Consider the following 17,060-nt stretch of genomic DNA (forward strand, 5'->3'; position numbering starts at 1 on the left):
TCTGTTGACAGTAAAAGTTCGTAGGGATGATGATTTGAAGATAATAGAAGATAAGTCAGAGAAACATAATTGCTTTTGGAGTTTAAGTTGCCATCAAAAGGTAGTGTATAGTTTACAGTGTGTAGTGCAGACTAATCCTTCCCTTTTGATTTCAGGGTAGGGGCGCTGTATGTCTTAACCCGCTATTTTTTGTGTGTGCTTTCATTGTAACTATGTTGGACCTTTTTGAAATGAAAGATGGGTACAGAGTATGCCAGAATGAAGAGAAATTATTGATATTTTATAGCAGTAGCTCAACAAGTATCATTCTATCCGCTTCCATCCAAAGGAATATATCAACCGTTCACTTTACCTTTATTTCTCGTTAACCTGTTAGTGATTTCTGATCGAAACTAATAATTATTTTATCAGAACTGAGTCCAATTCTTTAGTTAAACATTAAACAAAATAAGACGATGGAGCTGCAGAAACGTTTACGTTGACTGATTTTATACGTGATTTAATGTTGTTTTTTTTCGTTTTACTACAACATTTCAGTATAAAAGAAGAAAAATTTGGTTTCGCATGCATTTCCATTGTAGTATGTATTTTTTTCATTTTCTATAATTGTATTGTTGTATTTAGTTGTCAGTTTCATATCTGAATTGTCACATGTAGTTTCCAGGTTCCATATTTATGTTTTTCTATCCATGCATGCAGTTTCAAATTCCATATTTATATTTTTCTATACATGATGCAGTTTCAAGTTTCATATGTATATTATTCCGTGTGTGTTTTCTTATGGCAATGCCACATCAAGCTATCTGCTGACTTATATTATTCTACAGACGCATGAAGTTTTTAGGTTTTCTTTTTATATTGTTCAATGCCTGTGTACAGTTTCTTAGTTCTATATTTCACTGTTCTATATATATATATATATAACATTTCTTACAAGTTTAAACTCAGAAACATAATTATTCTTTTGTTTCTTTACTATAATAAAATTTCTCAGCTGTCCTTTTTTCTTTCTTCCTCTGTCGGACAAAACTAAAAGAAAACATGAGTATTCAAAACACAAATTTTAATATTTCTACATAAAAATATATGATTATTCACTACAATGTTACAATCACATGAGCTTCATGTAAAAATAAAAAGCAACACTGGAAGCAGTAAGATCAACAAAACAGTTTTAATTCGAAACCCTCGTGTTTTAAATTTGTTATTTGTATATAATCTATCACCATTAGGTATAGTTTATGGTGCTTCTTTAGATGGTTCACACAGGTTTTTTTTCCGTTTAATAAGTAAACAGGTAAACTCAGTGTTCGACCAAAGCAACTATATTATCCCATGGAAAGTTAGTTTGTCTAAATAGACCAATCAACTCAAGTTTGGCACATTCAAAGATAGGCGGCTTCTGTGAAATTCGATAAAGTATCCTTCCTGAAAAATATGAACAATAATTGTCTGTTAGCAGCTGTGTCACTGATACCGGTCGTACCACATCCTTATTGTTATCACAAACAGACAAAAGTCAGTGTCAATGTTTGGATTGGTAGGTTTCTTGATGAGAAGTGAAGCACCTACCCAGCAGGTGCAGCTTAAGTCTTAATTACAAGCTCCAAGAACGTTTAATCATAGGAAATAACCAATATATCTTCATTGCAATATAACACAAACCTGGATTAAAAAACAAAATGACCTAAAACTTTCATTTTTAAGAAAGTGCATTTTATACCCTCCAAAAGAGCCACGAGGCCTTGATAGGTTCGCATTAAGAATTTGTCAGTTCGTCACTTAAAGGCATGCTATCACCATCAGAATCAAGCATGAAATCGAGATAGTCAATTGGTAAGACACAAGGTTCACAGTCAAACTCCAGACTGGATTCTAGTGACTCCAGAGACTGGCCAGAGTCAGAATGCCCTGTAGATTTCCCAGTGTCCGTTTGCTGCAAGATATCAGTCAAAGCAGCTATGTAATTGACAGCTAAACGAAGCGTTGTGATTTTAGTCAATTTTGAACTGGACCCAGCCTTGTTCGGAATTTCAGGGACCGCTTTCCGTAGTTTTTCAAAGGCTTGGTTCATTTCTTGCATTCTATCTCGTTCACGAGCGTTAGCGGTTTTCCGGCGATATTTACTGAGTGGTGCAGGTTTCTGTTTTGGTTTGGGTATTTTCTTACATTGCTTACGTTTTTCTGTTTCAATACGGTTTATGATGGATCGTGGTCGAAGTTTATATTTTAGGTTTGTCAGGTCTTTTCTCTCTTCAGGGTTATTTGTGAATTCTCCAATGTTCTCTGATTTTGATTGCGATTGACCGAGGATATCATCATCTTTGGAGACGTTTGTGTCCAGCATGGCCGAACTAGAACTTGTGCTGTTTCCAGAATCGTCAACACACAGATTTGAAGACTGGGCCAACATTTTGTTCCCGCTATCATTTCGTGTTGTTGTAAAGTTAAGCAATGATTCCCACGAATCTGGATCAAAGTCAACAACATCCATTGACATTCTGAGGCTTTTTGTAAAACCAACCAAAAAACTCGTTATTTTGATAAATAAAATAGGTTTAATAACACAAAATACCTACGAGTAATAGTTTTTTAGATATATATACAAATATCAGGGAATTTCAAGAGAAAGACTCCATCTGTTGGCTGTAGCATGAAATAATAGCAATCTTCTTCAAACAAATAGTCGGTAATTTGTAAATCACCGAGTCTTTCAGAATGTTCAAGGCCTGATTTTCAAACAAACGTGCTTTTCGAACTCGTATGAAATAATTTTTGTTTCTTATAAATCACACATAATTCGATTCTGCTAAATTACAATTTCATAATTGACTTTTAATGCAATTTTGTCCCACATGTAGCAGTAGGTAAGTTTCCAATTTAAATCTTCATATATTTATCGGAGTGTTAAACGATAATACGTGATTAAAACTGACGACAACGCTATTTTTAATTAAATAATCTTGGCCACACATTATAAAGATTTAACGCTTGAGCTAGAGATTGGTGAACACAGAACGTTCCACCTAACTGATGAACTCAGCTTTCAGGAAACGAACACGAACTCACATTAATCTATTCACGTTATTCTAATAACGTAACAATACATTAAAGGCACTAATCAGTTGTATCTGAAGATGAATTATATTGGGTTTGCCAGATGGAAGAAGAGGTAAAGTGCTATAAGTGTCATCTAATACAGCGCTTGAAAAATGTCGAAAAATTAGTTGCCTTGTCGGTTTCAGAAAAGAAAGTCTTCTAGTGGTGGATGGTAGGATATGCACCTAGATAACAAAAATATATTAAATAATAATGTGGTAAAGATTTATTAAAAAGTTAATCCACTTATATATCATAAACAATGAATATCAAGTACAACCAAAGACATTGTTAGAATCAATGTAATCTGAATTCGTTCTGGATTACATTCCTTAGACAAACGTTCTTATATAGCTTGTGCAATAGTCTTACGTTACACAAATATTTCAAGCATCAGATAAATAGTAACTTCTCCTAGTTATTTGTATAAAAATAAATGTTCAGGGTATAGTGAATTATGATACTTTTACTTGACAACACAGGAAACAATAGATTATAGCTTTCTACCACAAAATAATAATAAGTTCTACAATGTTAACCATATTGAAAGGATTTACAAAAACAAGATTACTTGTGGTGAGAAATGATTTATAACCTATAGTTTATAAAGTAGCAACACTTTCCTTTTACAAATTAGGTTGTTGTAAACTTATTAGAAACAGAAAATCGTATAGTATGGAAACAGGAAAAAATGGGGCATTCAACGGGGAGTGTAGGTTCATTTTTAACTTACTACTTTAGGAAAGTTTAAAAACAGTGCGTTTATACTTCGAGTCCTTATCGAATTTATTAAGCCTAGTAGTATAAATCTGCTTATTCGTTCGCAATAAAACCACTTTGAAATGACTAAGAACGATATAGCTAGTACGAAAATAATATACCCTTAAGAGACAAACATTTAGGAACTGATTATTTATAAAAGAATAAAAAAAAGATAATGGCTTAAGTAAAAATAAACTTATTTTGAATAAACAAAAATATTCGTGTCTAAAAGTGCTGTAATAAGAGTTATGATTTAAAAAAGTTTTTCGGATCGCGAAGATATTCATGTTAGTATAGTTTTGGAATATACCGCTTTTCAAGCATATTTATCAAAGATCTGCAACACACTTTTATTTGGGCTGAAAGTGGCTAAATAGTCAGCGTGGATTCGAGGACGACTGGTCAAGTGGTCAGTGTGTCAGTCCGTGTATACGACGTTTCATAGTCAAGTCGCCAGTGTGTCGGTCTGTGGATCCGACATTTCATGATCAAGTGGTCTGTGATCCAACATTTCATTGTCAAGTGGTCTGTATGCCGTTCTGTGGATCTGAGGTTTCACGGTTCAAATTTCGTTACAGGAAAAAAAAAAATTACGTTCCGCACTTTGAGGCCGTGGATACGGCTACCCAAATCACCGTAATTTATTAGGGTAGCCCATAATTTGGCAGCGGGCGGTGTTGACTAACAGCCTTTCCTCCAGTCAATCACTTCAAAATCAGACAAATCTGGCGCAGATAACCCTCAAATAGCTTTTTGCGAAGTTCAACAAACAACATGTCATAACTAAATAATAATAATACATTTTCACTGCAAACACAAATTTAGTGATAGTTCCAAGATACATCAGGAAAGTTAACGTGAATGAACTCATGAAAGAAAAATCAATCATTTAACACTGCGTAATTCACGCTATCAGGAAGGGATAGGTTTCTTGTTCCACAAACTGGTTTGCTAGCCTCCTTTTACTTTGATTTTCTCTTCCTATTATGTCTCCGCGGTAGGTAACTGGTAAAGAACGAGCTCGACTCACGATGTTAAAGTTCTTTTAATTAAGTAAATTTCATAATTTAAGGTTAATTACTTTTGGTGTTATGCGTTCTAACCTTTCTTAAATACTAATTACAATAGTAATTAACTTTTGGGGGTTCTCTTATTTACTCATAACGTCCGTTCGTTCGTAACTCTTGTTTCTGAACAGTTTTTGTATCAGCATTCAGATAGGAAAGGTTATTTATGAGGTACTACGTCGAACAAAAATATCAGCACTCTAGGGTACGTGTCAAGTTCGTTAAAAATTACACTTTCTCTTACTGCGTGTAAAAATGGAGAATTTTCTTTTCAACTTTAACCTTTATTCTCGAAAAGAAATATTAAATCAAGCATACCAGTTTCCGTGTTAATTAAAATTCCACAATATACGTTTGAAATTTGTAGTTATACTGATTGCAATTTATTTTGAAACTTCTATATAATTATCATCTTCCAAGCCTTAAGTTACAGGCAAATAGGTCACGTGCGTTTTGAAAAATCTTCTACGTTTGTGGATTATCGCACAAGTGGATCTTGGAACAATATCAGTAAGTTGACAATGGAATGGCTTATTATTGTATAATAGAATAATAAAAAAAACAGCAGTTAAGAGAAAATGTGTTGTGAGAATTTGAAACTAAAGTGGGAATTTAGAAGAAATAATTCCAATCATGAAAAATCGTTTTTATTGTTTCATTCATTATTAAAATCTCAATACACAAATAAACAATAAAGTATTTTGCAATTTTAAATAAACAGGCCAAAATCTTGTGTTAAAAATTTTTGTTAAATATATTTGTTTTTTTTTCACATTTCTGTTAATTTGGTCATTGCGATTTCAAGATCAGAGACGAGTGAAAACAACATTTCAGATATATGTCTTCTGTCATCTACTAATAACTACCCAAGAGGCCTTTCGTGAATACCAGAACTCGTCATCTGAGTTGGACGATGGGAAGTAAAGTGTACTCTGATACACCTTTTATGTAAACAATTTAACTGACGAGTTTGTTGTTTTTGTATTTTTTGTACCTCATGAAAGTCTCTTGGGCAGTGAGTGACTCGTAGGAGACAAAGGATAAACCTGAGATTCTATTCATTTTGAATTCGCAATGGAAAAAAAAAAAAGAAAGAAAGGAATACGAAACATAACAATATTCACAGTTAACGTGATTTCTATTATATATATTGGTTTACTGCCTTTTAATGCATCATCAACTTCGCAGTTTTATTTTCACTGGTATTTTGTTTGTTTTGTTATGTACAAAGCTACATAAAGAGCTATCTGTGCTCTGCCCACCACGGGTATCGAAACCCGGTTTATAGCATTATAAATCCGCAGTAGGGGGGCATTCACTGGTGAATTTATGAGTCTATATTAATGCTTAGCTGGTGTTTTAAGGCTTAACAAATTAAATAAAACCAATATTACCATTAAGAAATAGATGAAGGAAACGGTTAGCGTGCGAATTATGAATCCAGTGGTTCATGGTTTACGTCTTATTGTCGCAAATCGCATTCTGTACTTTGGAATTGTAGGCATGTTATAGGAATGATGGCCAAATTTTATTATTTGATTAGTCTACCAGTTCAATTCCAAAATTAGGAAAAGCTAGCGCAGATGGCTCTTGTGTAGTTTTGGGCGAATAACTGAAACGAATAAATGTTTGTTTTGTTAGCACAAAGCTACACAACAGGCTCTGCGCTCTGTCTAACCACTGGGACTCAAATACCATATGTTAGCGTTGAAAGTCCGTCAACTTACCACCGATTTACTGGGGAACAAGAATAGATAAAGAAGACAAAAATATGCACTTATAATTGCTAAGGATTTGTACATAGTGTTGAATTTTTTAATAAAGTGGACCGTTTTAACGTATGTGTGTTTTGACTATCGGATGAGACAAGAAATTTGTTTTGCACATATTATTTTTATTCATATAAAAGCCTTTGAAATGAATGTTTCGTAGTTAACGTATATTATAATAAGCATATATTATCCCCCCTCCCAAACTGGATGTGGATATATAATTTTTTAGCCAAATGAAAATGATTCGAAGGCCACACGGTGATGGTATAGGTGTAACTAAAATACATAATTCATTCCCATTAAAAATAAATAATGACAAAATTTCGATGACTTTAAAGTCAAGCTGTTAATTAATATTAGTATTTGGCATTTTCAACTTGTGCGACAAATAAAAAAAAAAGGTCAGACTAGAGACTTCATATCGCTATCCCTATTACACAGTTGCTGACTAAAGGGAGGGGACCTGGTAGTTAAATCGTTCGGTTCGCATTCTGTGGGTCGCGGGATCGAAACCCATCACTAAACATGTTCAATACTCTCACCGTGGAGGCGTTATAGTGTTTGTTCAATCCAACTATTCGTTTGTGAAGAGCACCATATTAGTTGGTGGTGGGTGGTGTTAACTAGCCAATTGCCTTTCCTCTAGTCTACCTCTCCAAAATTAGCGGAAACTGGTGCAAGTAGCCCTCGAGTATGGGATGGCAAACTAGTCAGCAGTGCCCGTTCCCTGTGTGTCTACGCGTGATTGAATGCTCTTAACTTTAATTGTGCGCTGTGACAGTTACAAATCTATTAATTAGAAATCAGTTTATTACACATATCTATTTTTCACTTTTTGAACTTAAAAGAAATGTTTCGTGTTTCCTTGCAAAGATACAATACAATAATTTATTATATTTTTTGACTAGCCTTTCAGTGACTGGAAGTAATTTTCAATCAGACGAGTAAAGTTGAAACATTGCCTTAATTTTTGTATTTTAAGTAAGTTTTGTTGTGCTTATCTTGAGAACTTTACAGTATTAAGAAATTTAATTTATTGAAAGTATTGTTATTTAAACAGGATTTGTCTAGAAGAATGTAAAAAGCCAGCATGAACAAAACTTCTTTTCAGGAGACAAAATAAACACTCGCTAAACAGAAATTTTATCAAATAAAGAATAAAAATCACATTCAGCTTAGGAGCAGTTCAAACTATGACTTAAGAAACTACTACTAAGTACACCACGACTAAACTTCGGAATTTACATGTCTAATTTGATTCTAATAATTTGAGGAATATTGGAAAATTAAATTACAGTATCTTAATTGTAATAAATTTAAATTACAACATTAAAAAACAGTACAACTTTATTCGTGTTATTATTTCATAAGAAGGCTTTGCAAACAACTTTTTAAAGCCATCACTAAACATTTCCATCTTGCTTCGCCATCACCAAATATAAACACACTTGGTTCTACTACAGTTTTATTGATTCCTATACCTTATGGTTTAGAGTATTCTTAAACCCTTTTATTAGCAGTTTAAGTTAATTGGAGAATGTTGAACTCAACTGGTTCAGCAAGTCCTCCCTCAACCCTTTCTATATGCTTCCCCTCTACTATTAATCTCACTACACTACATTTTATTTTTCAGACTGTATATCTTTCTACCCTTACGTCATTTCATTTTAATCCGCCCTTCCATGTATCTTCTTCATCAATTTATGTAAAACATAGAAATATTTATCGTGCTGGAGGTTTCTTTCACTTTCAATTACGTTTCACATTCTACAACTTTTACGAGAGCCAAAAAACGGCCGTTGGTAATATAATCTTCAGGATCTTAAGAATGATCTTTGATGCATGTGCAGTCACACTTACAGATGGGTGACCTTTACATATCCTAGTGTTTATCTTCTTTATAAGGCCTTTCTTTTGTTCTTATTCGAGAGCTTTATCATTTCTCGCAGCACTCATTAACGTCTTTCTTCAAATATTTCCAATATGAAAGACCAAGATAATCGACATCAGTATCCTCTACATATTTTATATCAATTTCTTTCAGTTTGTTGTCTTTTTCCACCTGTTTTTCACATCTCTTGGTTCCATCAGGAGTTTTCCTCTTTATTCATGACAGTGGATCTTTCTTCTCATGCCCGTCTTCTTTTGTACGTTTTCATATATAACATCTGATTTACAATCACATTTCATTTATTTTAATTATTTACACTATTCCCAACAGCAACTCTCGTTTAGTTATCTATTTCTCTTCTAAGTTTGTCCAGTGTGACTGCCTTCCATTCCATTTCTTCTATTACATATTCCTTTCTTATTATTTTTCTCTTCATTCGTCTGATATTATTCATTGATCTTGCTTTGATCACTTCCTTAACTCTACATCAATGCTCATAGATAATTTCATTATTCTCTTCCATTTATTGCTTTTTTTAATTATTCATCCATCTTCTCTCTAACCTTTGACCCACAGGTCCCCTTAACAACTCTAAATTCCATCTTTTTACTCCTTTGCCTTCTTCGATTCTTTTCAACAACCACCTTGTCTTCGTTACCACAAGACACCTGGAGTTCCAATACTCTTGTCAAATCAAAGAATGACCAATTTGATCTCCTGGCTCTTACTAAGTACACCTGTGTCTGTTTCAATTCTTAAACTATTTATTTGTCAACATTATCATATTCTTCTTACATAACTTCACCAACTTATTATCAGTTCAACTTAGTTCCCCCCCAAAAAAAAACTATCAATTTTCTGACCATCTCTGAATCCTCTCACAACTGCTTCCAAATTTCCAATCACTATTAAATAAGCATTCCCTTCTCTCCTTTTATATGTTCCTCCAAGTGATCACATTCTTCGTCCACTTCCGTGCTGTTTTCCATAGTTAGCAGGTATATTCCAGTGGCGAAAGGATTCACTAGTTGATTGCTTTATTTCCCTCTTCACCATACGTGAAATATCTTGGTTGAAAGTGAGGGCTAATGCTCACGCCATTTGTTATTTTATGATCTACACTTTGAATCTCGAATATGCAAACTGATATAAGTTTAGTCAACTGAATTTTTGACAACAGTATTTATTGCATGGATATAAAAATGCAGAAAACAATTAACGGAAGTTTGTTTCTATATCTTTTTATTTTCAATTATGATTAAACTTTATGGCAACATATTTAAAATAATGAAACACAATTTACTAATTAAATAACCTATAAAAAAGGTAAAAGTAGTAATTAGCACAGGTAGTGATGGTAATAGTATTTGGTTCGATCTGTTTATTGATAAGCATAAAATTATACGATGGGTTGTCCGTGCTCTGGCCACCATATGTATCGAAACCCGATTTTTAACATCATAAGCCTGAAACTTATCAATCAGTCACTGGGAACGGGTCTGAGAAATGGAGTTTGGAAACTTTAAAGAATTATGCATAAATATATATAAGAACTCGAATGACATTTCAGGTGAACATGAGCTAAAATACTATGTCAGAGGCTTAAAGCTCAGATATGATCGTAGAAATAAAAAAGGCAGCCAGATATCAACACCAACCGACACAAACGGACCTATATGGACTTTTATAACGCAGCCGTAACTGTGAGTGTTGAGTGGCATTATCTGTCGATAAGAAACCCGGTATACTAACCTGAAGAAAGTTTGTTTGTTTGTTTTGAATTCCGCACAAAGCTACTCGAGGGCTATCTGTGCTAGCCGTCCCTAATTTAGCAGTGTAAGACTAGAGGGAAGGCAGCTAGTCATCACTACCCACCACCAACTCTTGGGCTACTCTTTTATCAATGAATAGTGGGATTGACTGTACCATTATAACACCCCCACGACTGAAAGGGCGAGCATGTTTGACGCGACGGGGATGCGAACCCGCGACCCTCAGATTACGAGTCGCACGTCTTAACACGCTTGGCCATGCCGGGCCTTCCTGAAGAAAGAAGAACAATAATAGAGTAGCTAACATCCGAAGATAAACAAGATCAACGATACCTTACACTACAGTCTAGGATCATTGTTGAGTTTCAGTGATTGAATCCCACAACTTATAATCGGATAAGGAAAGGAATTCAAATGTATAATAGAAGAGAAAAATTATTCAAAAAACTAACTGATTTTTAATTTTTCAACATTTACTTCTCTAGACGCTTTGCAACAAGCGAATTTTAAAGATCCAATGGGTGTGTAATAATTACTTTTCAAGTTGTATTTTACATAGTTTAGTACCTCTATCCACAGCGCCATCTAGCTCATAGGCTATTGATGCTGCATAACGAACGAAACTACAAATTGGGAGGCCTAGTATGACGTGGTGGCTAGAGTACTCGACCATCAAATTGATGGTCGCGGGTTAGAGTCCCTTTCCCGAACATACTTGCTCTTTCAACTGTGGGAGCGTTTTGACGTGACGGTCAATTCCATTATTTGTTGGTAAAGAGTAGCCAAAGAGTTAGCGGTTGGTGGTGTTGAAAATCTGCCTTCTCCCTAGTCTATCACTTCAAAATTAGGGACGGTTAACGCAGGTAACCGTCCAGTAACTTTGTTCGAAATTCAAAAACAAACAAAAAAATTGCGAATTGTTCCTGTCCATTCATGGTCTGACTGAGGGAGAAGGCAAATGGATGAATGGACTCTCCCACTACTATAATAAAAATAATAAACTGCATATATCATCGAGAAACATATGTTTGCAACTGTGTCAGTATGACAACAGCAATTTTAGTCATTTCATCTAATTCATCGAAATCTATAATTTTGTAATTTTCCTTTAACATGTTTTAAAACCTTTTTCTTTCACTAATATTTACTCAACCTCTTAATAAAAAAAAAGTCATTACTTTAAGTTTATTATAAATATTATAATTAGTATTTTGTACACTTTTCACTCTTCGTATGTGTTTGTGTTTACCTCTAGAAGAACTGAACTAAATTTTACTCATTTATAAAGTTCAATTCTTGAGGCTTTCCACCTGCTACATAATTTGTCCTGATGTCTCCAGATCTTTATTCCTGTTCCGCTTGGATAGATAATAAATATGTATAATTTTTTTAAATCCAGTACATCGCTAATACATGTTTCTATAATTGCAACTGATTATAAAAAAAATAGCATCAGTGAGTTTCTACCATAACTCTACATAAGTAACTTTAAAGTACCACTGACAGTGAAGTGGTTGACAAGTACCGCTGATAGTAAACAGGTTGCCTAAAACTACTGACAGTAAACTCGTTAAAAAGTACCGCTGACAGTGAACAAATTGACTACAACTACTGACAGTAAACTCGTTGACAACAGTAAACGTGTTGATAAATACTGCCAAAAATAAACTCGTTTAGTAGTATTTCCGGCGGTAAACTCGTTGATAAATACCGCTGACAATAAACTACTTGGTCTGTACTACTGACAATAAACTCATTGACAAGTACAATCTAGTGTCAGGAAAACTATTTTACAAGTATCACTGGAACTAAATTCGTTGACAAGTATTACCGACAGTAAACTCGTTGACAAATACTGCTGGCAGTACATTCGTTGACAGGCACTACCGACAATAATTTAGTTGATCAGTGCTATTGAGAGTAAAGTCGTCCCCCATTGGCACTGTGATATATCTGCTGGAAGCCGGGTTTCAGTACCTCTGATAGGCAAGGCATAGAAATCCTTTGTGTATCTTTGAGCTTAGTAACAAACAACAACGACATTAAACTCGTTGACAAGTACTACCAACAGTAAGCATGTTGACGTATACTGCCGACATTAAAGCCGTTTTCATTACCGCCGACCGTAACTTGTTGAACAGTACTGCTGACTGTAAAGTCCTTGACATGTACTATTGACAGTCACTCGTTTACAAGTACCACCAACAATATACTTGTTGTCAAGTGCTGCTTGCAGTAAATTCCTTGACAAACCCCACCTAAATTCGTTAACAAATACTGACGACAATAAATTGTTAAGTACTACTGACAATAAATTCGTAAGCAAGTGCTACCGACAACAAATTCATTGACAAATACTAACGACTGTAGAATTGTTGACAGCTACTACTAAAATCCTCAATTAGAGACAAAAGAATTTTTGTTGTAATTAAGTTCTTAGTAAATCACTTCTGTTTATAAGTATTACTTTGATGCTTACTGCAGTTACTTCAGTTAAATAGTGACCATAACTCGTCATCATCTATTAATGCCGTATTATAGGTATTCGATTCCATACAATTTGCCTGTTTTGAATTTCGCGCAAAGCTACATAAGGGCTATCTGCGCTAGCCGTCCATAATTTAACAGTGTAAGACCAGAGGGAAGGCAGCTAGCTAGTCATCACCTTCCACTCCCCAACTCTTGGGTTATTGTGTTATCAACGAATAGTGGGATTTATCGCATATTATAACGCTCTCCGGGTTGAAAGGGCGAGCATGTTTGGTGTAACGGGAATTCAAACTCGCGACCCTCAGATTGCGCGTCGAGCGCCCTAACCACCTGGCCATGCCGGGCCATCGATTCTCAAAAAAGAACTATAACTGCTTAAGCGTGTAGCCAGACACGAGCATGTAGGTACGGTTGTGAAACATGTTGTCGTTTAATATCTTCAGCTAGACATACGCATATGTGTTCTCGATACTGATGTAGCCGCTTAATATCGCCAGGAAGACATAGGAATATGTGTTAGTCTACATTGATGTAGTCATTTAATATCTTCAACTAAACACCTGCATATGTATCTGTGCGTAACGGCTTAATAACTGCGGTGAGACACGTTCGTGTTTTACCGTTTTTCTTGCAAAGTTCAATATTGCGACCAGAGTTGCTGTATAAAATGAGCAGTGACGATGTAAATACACTAAACAATTGAAAAAATATAAATGAAAGATTTTACGAATATAATGCATTTTTCGTTTTATAATTACAGGGTCCAGAACCATGAGGCTTCAGGTTTCAGCCACAACCGAGTTTATGGATTAGGAATATCTATCTATCAGTTTTCAACAAAACCATTGAAATTTGCAATACGATACTTTTGGTGTTGTTAATCATGCCATCAACACAAAATTTAGGTTCAATTCTTTCATATTATTGAATTTTAATTTTTAAAGGTTGAAGCACTTTATTTTAGCTTTACCACGCTGGATACAGGCTAGTAAAAAAAAGGTTAAATTAACCATTTTACTCATTCAGATTGTGGATTAATTTTAATTACTTCTTCTCCAAGTTTTCATATTAATTTGCAAAGAGACTGAAGACTATTGCCAGCCATTTTCTTAAACAGACTAATTTTGACTATTTTTTCACACTGGTTGTGATTAGCTCTTTCATCTTCCAGTTTTTTGGTTATTTTGTATTATTTGAAACAAGTTTGTATTAACGCTTTCGTCACCTAGTTTGTGCAATACATTTTTATTTTTCTTGACATTGGTTTTGTATTAATTTGAACGTTTTTCCTGCACATACTGTAAGTTAGTTTCAGCATTATTTTCACTTAATTTGTCACATTCTCGCCAATAAGATTCAACAAGTGAAACTCTCTTCAGAGCAGACCCATCTGGTGGTAAAAAACCAAAAAGTCTTTTTGTAAACGCGTGATTAATGATCATAATATTTACGAACGAGAGTATACATGAAATACAAAGTAAGAAAGATATAAAAGTACAATTATGTGATAACAACTTAACGTACAATATATAGTATTTTCAAAATATTACAAATATATAATTCAATAAAATTAACGTATATAGGAAAGTACAATTGTGTTTTCAGCAAGTATTAAAAGCGTTTACAGACTATAGTTTTTTGAATGAAGGCTCAACACTGTCAACATTACATATTTCATAATATAGTGTCAAACATAAATCAAATACGTATATTTTGAAAATATAATAAATGTTCTGCTTGTATTCGAAATCTCATTTCATGCACAAGTTCTCGAATTTTGTTCCGTCCGATTTCAGTAAAAATACGTTTCGCACTTTAGGACCGTGGGTGCGTTATAAGAATAATAAAAAGTCACTATTCATTTAAAGTCGCTCAACAGTTGATGATGGAAACTGATGAATAACTGCGTCTCCTCCGTTCTATCAGTTTAAAATTATGGACGATTAAAGTAGCCTTCACGTAGTTTTACTGTAATTTCCGAAACAAGTAAATTGTTCCGTACAACTAATTACATTGAAGTTTGATTGTGTATTATGATATCACACATGCTGTCATAAACGTGTATATTACATTATTTTCCAGTTAGTGTCAACATAGCTATATATTTCAACTACAGCGCCGCTGGAGTTGAGTATATTGTAACAATTCACATGTTTTGCATACCAAGATAAAATTTTGTTTATATCCTCAATATTTAGTCTGCATTTTTGCATAGGAATATTGATACAGATTTGTAAGATAAAACTTTTCTCACAAAACTCACATTCTTCAGTTGATTTAATCTAGATTATTTTTATTTTGCAAATTATGACTTGTCGTTCATTCAAGTCACTTTGACATCAACTTGAAATATTTGATCCTTAAGCCAACTGTATTTCAACCGCAAATCAGAGCTTTCATACAATACAAGACATATTTCTGAAATCACATGTCAAAGAATCGTTTAGATACAATAAAAATAAATTCAGGAAGCGTAATAACTTATTAAAACAAGTTTTGTATAGAAAATTTTTAATTAGCGATAGTGTTATTATTTAAACCAATAGATCAAGTAATAGCGACTGGGTTATTAACTATTCAGAACACAAGAGCTAAGACATGATTTTCATTTCCTTATCTGATCCCCCCTTATTTCCCCTTCCCTTAGTGACACAGAGGTATGTCTGCGGTCCTATAATACTAGAAACCAGGTTTAGATACCTGTGGTGGGCAGAACACAGGTAGCTCAATGTGTAATTTTGTGCTGGATATGAATGTAACATATAATCTTATGTTGAAAGATGTTTGCTATGTAACTGGTTTACAACTGAAGTTGAATAACTGAAAAACCGTTTCAGTCCTAGATCAACTTCATCGTTCGAAATATTAATACTTGTCTAATCAATGCTATTGTTAAACTTTAGAGAGAAAAAATTCAAGTGGAAGCTGTATACATATAGCTCTGAAAGAAGAGTATCTTTAGGCTTAAGTTGTCTGTTAAAAGTAAAAGAAAAAAACGGCTACAAAAATACCTTTTTTTATTTATTTGTTTGTACTTAAGCACAAAGCGACACAATTGGTTATTTGTACAAGTCCCGCAGACCTACCGCTGTATCGCTTGAGTGCGTTATTTCTTTGAGAAGTTATTTTATTTCTATGAGCAGCTATCTTAAATACTTTTCGATTTGAGAAGGAAAAACCGAAGCAAAGCAGGTAAATAAATGTTAAAAATGCATAATCATTTATTTACGATTTTAAATTTATATGGAAGAACTGCTTTTAAATGTGATATTTAGATAATAAATGAAAATTTACTAACCTTATAATCAAACGAACTGAAGCAAGAACGTTTTCTCGTGCCTTGTTTTTTCACCCACAGCGAAAGAAGCACCTGTTTAAAAAAATGAATAATCTCTCATTTCTTCGCAGTAGTTTTGGTCAGAAAGTAGAAGTGAATCATACCGAGGAAACTGGGAGGTCTTTGATATGGTGGCGGGATCCTCGCTTGAAAGGTATGAGCGTTTGGATCCAACAAGTATATGTCTGTACGTGTGTTAAGTAGCAGCACCCAAATAGTGCCGTTTACTAGCAACCTGTTGTTGTTGCTGTCGGTTTTAAGGGAGTCAAAACACTTTGCGGTCCAACCAGGAATCATCACTAATACTACGTCATTGTGATAATATTATTTCGTCATGATAAGGCGGATCTCTCTTAGCTTACCTGCTAGCTCTTCCATATATGTAATCTCTATACCAAGTACTGTAAGGTGTTTGTTAAACAGGAGAACGTTGACTGCTCTTAGTCATGGTGAAGCTATTTCGTGACAATTAATTGCATACTGTTTTAAATCCCACCAGGTGCTCGCACTCATACAGTAAAATATTTTAAAATTCGTAAGTACGTAAACTCAAGATGAACAGGTTACGTATTGCTCCACTTTGTTATAATTCTCAAACTACAAAATTCGAATAGCAACCGAATATAAACTATGATTTTTGTATAACATACTAATGATAAAACGAAATGCGAGGCAAGTAGGAGTATTTGTTACCAAACACTAAAGTTATAGCATTTTGAATCTTAAACTTTTCCTTCTCAAACAGAACATTACTTCACAGCCTTGCATAGAGCAGTGGGTTTCAATTTTCAATAAAATGTTTTGGTGAACTTTGTCTCCTTTGTAATAAAGTCGATCTAAAAACAGGTGGAAATGGTTTTGCTTCTAAGT

The 17,060-nt window shown here is 34.1% G+C and overlaps 1 protein-coding gene across 1 annotated transcript; it reads right to left on the bottom strand.

The window, feature by feature from the left end:
• Nucleotides 1–1,046: 1,046 nt before the first annotated feature.
• LOC143226140 (uncharacterized) lies at nucleotides 1,047–16,435 on the bottom strand. Its single transcript, XM_076456714.1, has 2 exons — nucleotides 16,152–16,435; nucleotides 1,047–3,284 (listed from the first exon to the last, which is right to left on the bottom strand). Exon 2 carries the CDS (start codon nucleotides 2,498–2,500, stop codon nucleotides 1,760–1,762), a length of 741 nt encoding a protein of 246 aa, XP_076312829.1. The 5' UTR covers nucleotides 2,501–3,284; nucleotides 16,152–16,435; the 3' UTR covers nucleotides 1,047–1,759.
• Nucleotides 16,436–17,060: the final 625 nt, after the last annotated feature.

The sequence above is a fragment of the Tachypleus tridentatus genome, chromosome 9 (genome assembly GCF_004210375.1).
Source record: "Tachypleus tridentatus isolate NWPU-2018 chromosome 9, ASM421037v1, whole genome shotgun sequence".
In the NCBI taxonomy this organism is placed as follows: Eukaryota; Metazoa; Arthropoda; class Merostomata; order Xiphosura; family Limulidae; genus Tachypleus; species Tachypleus tridentatus.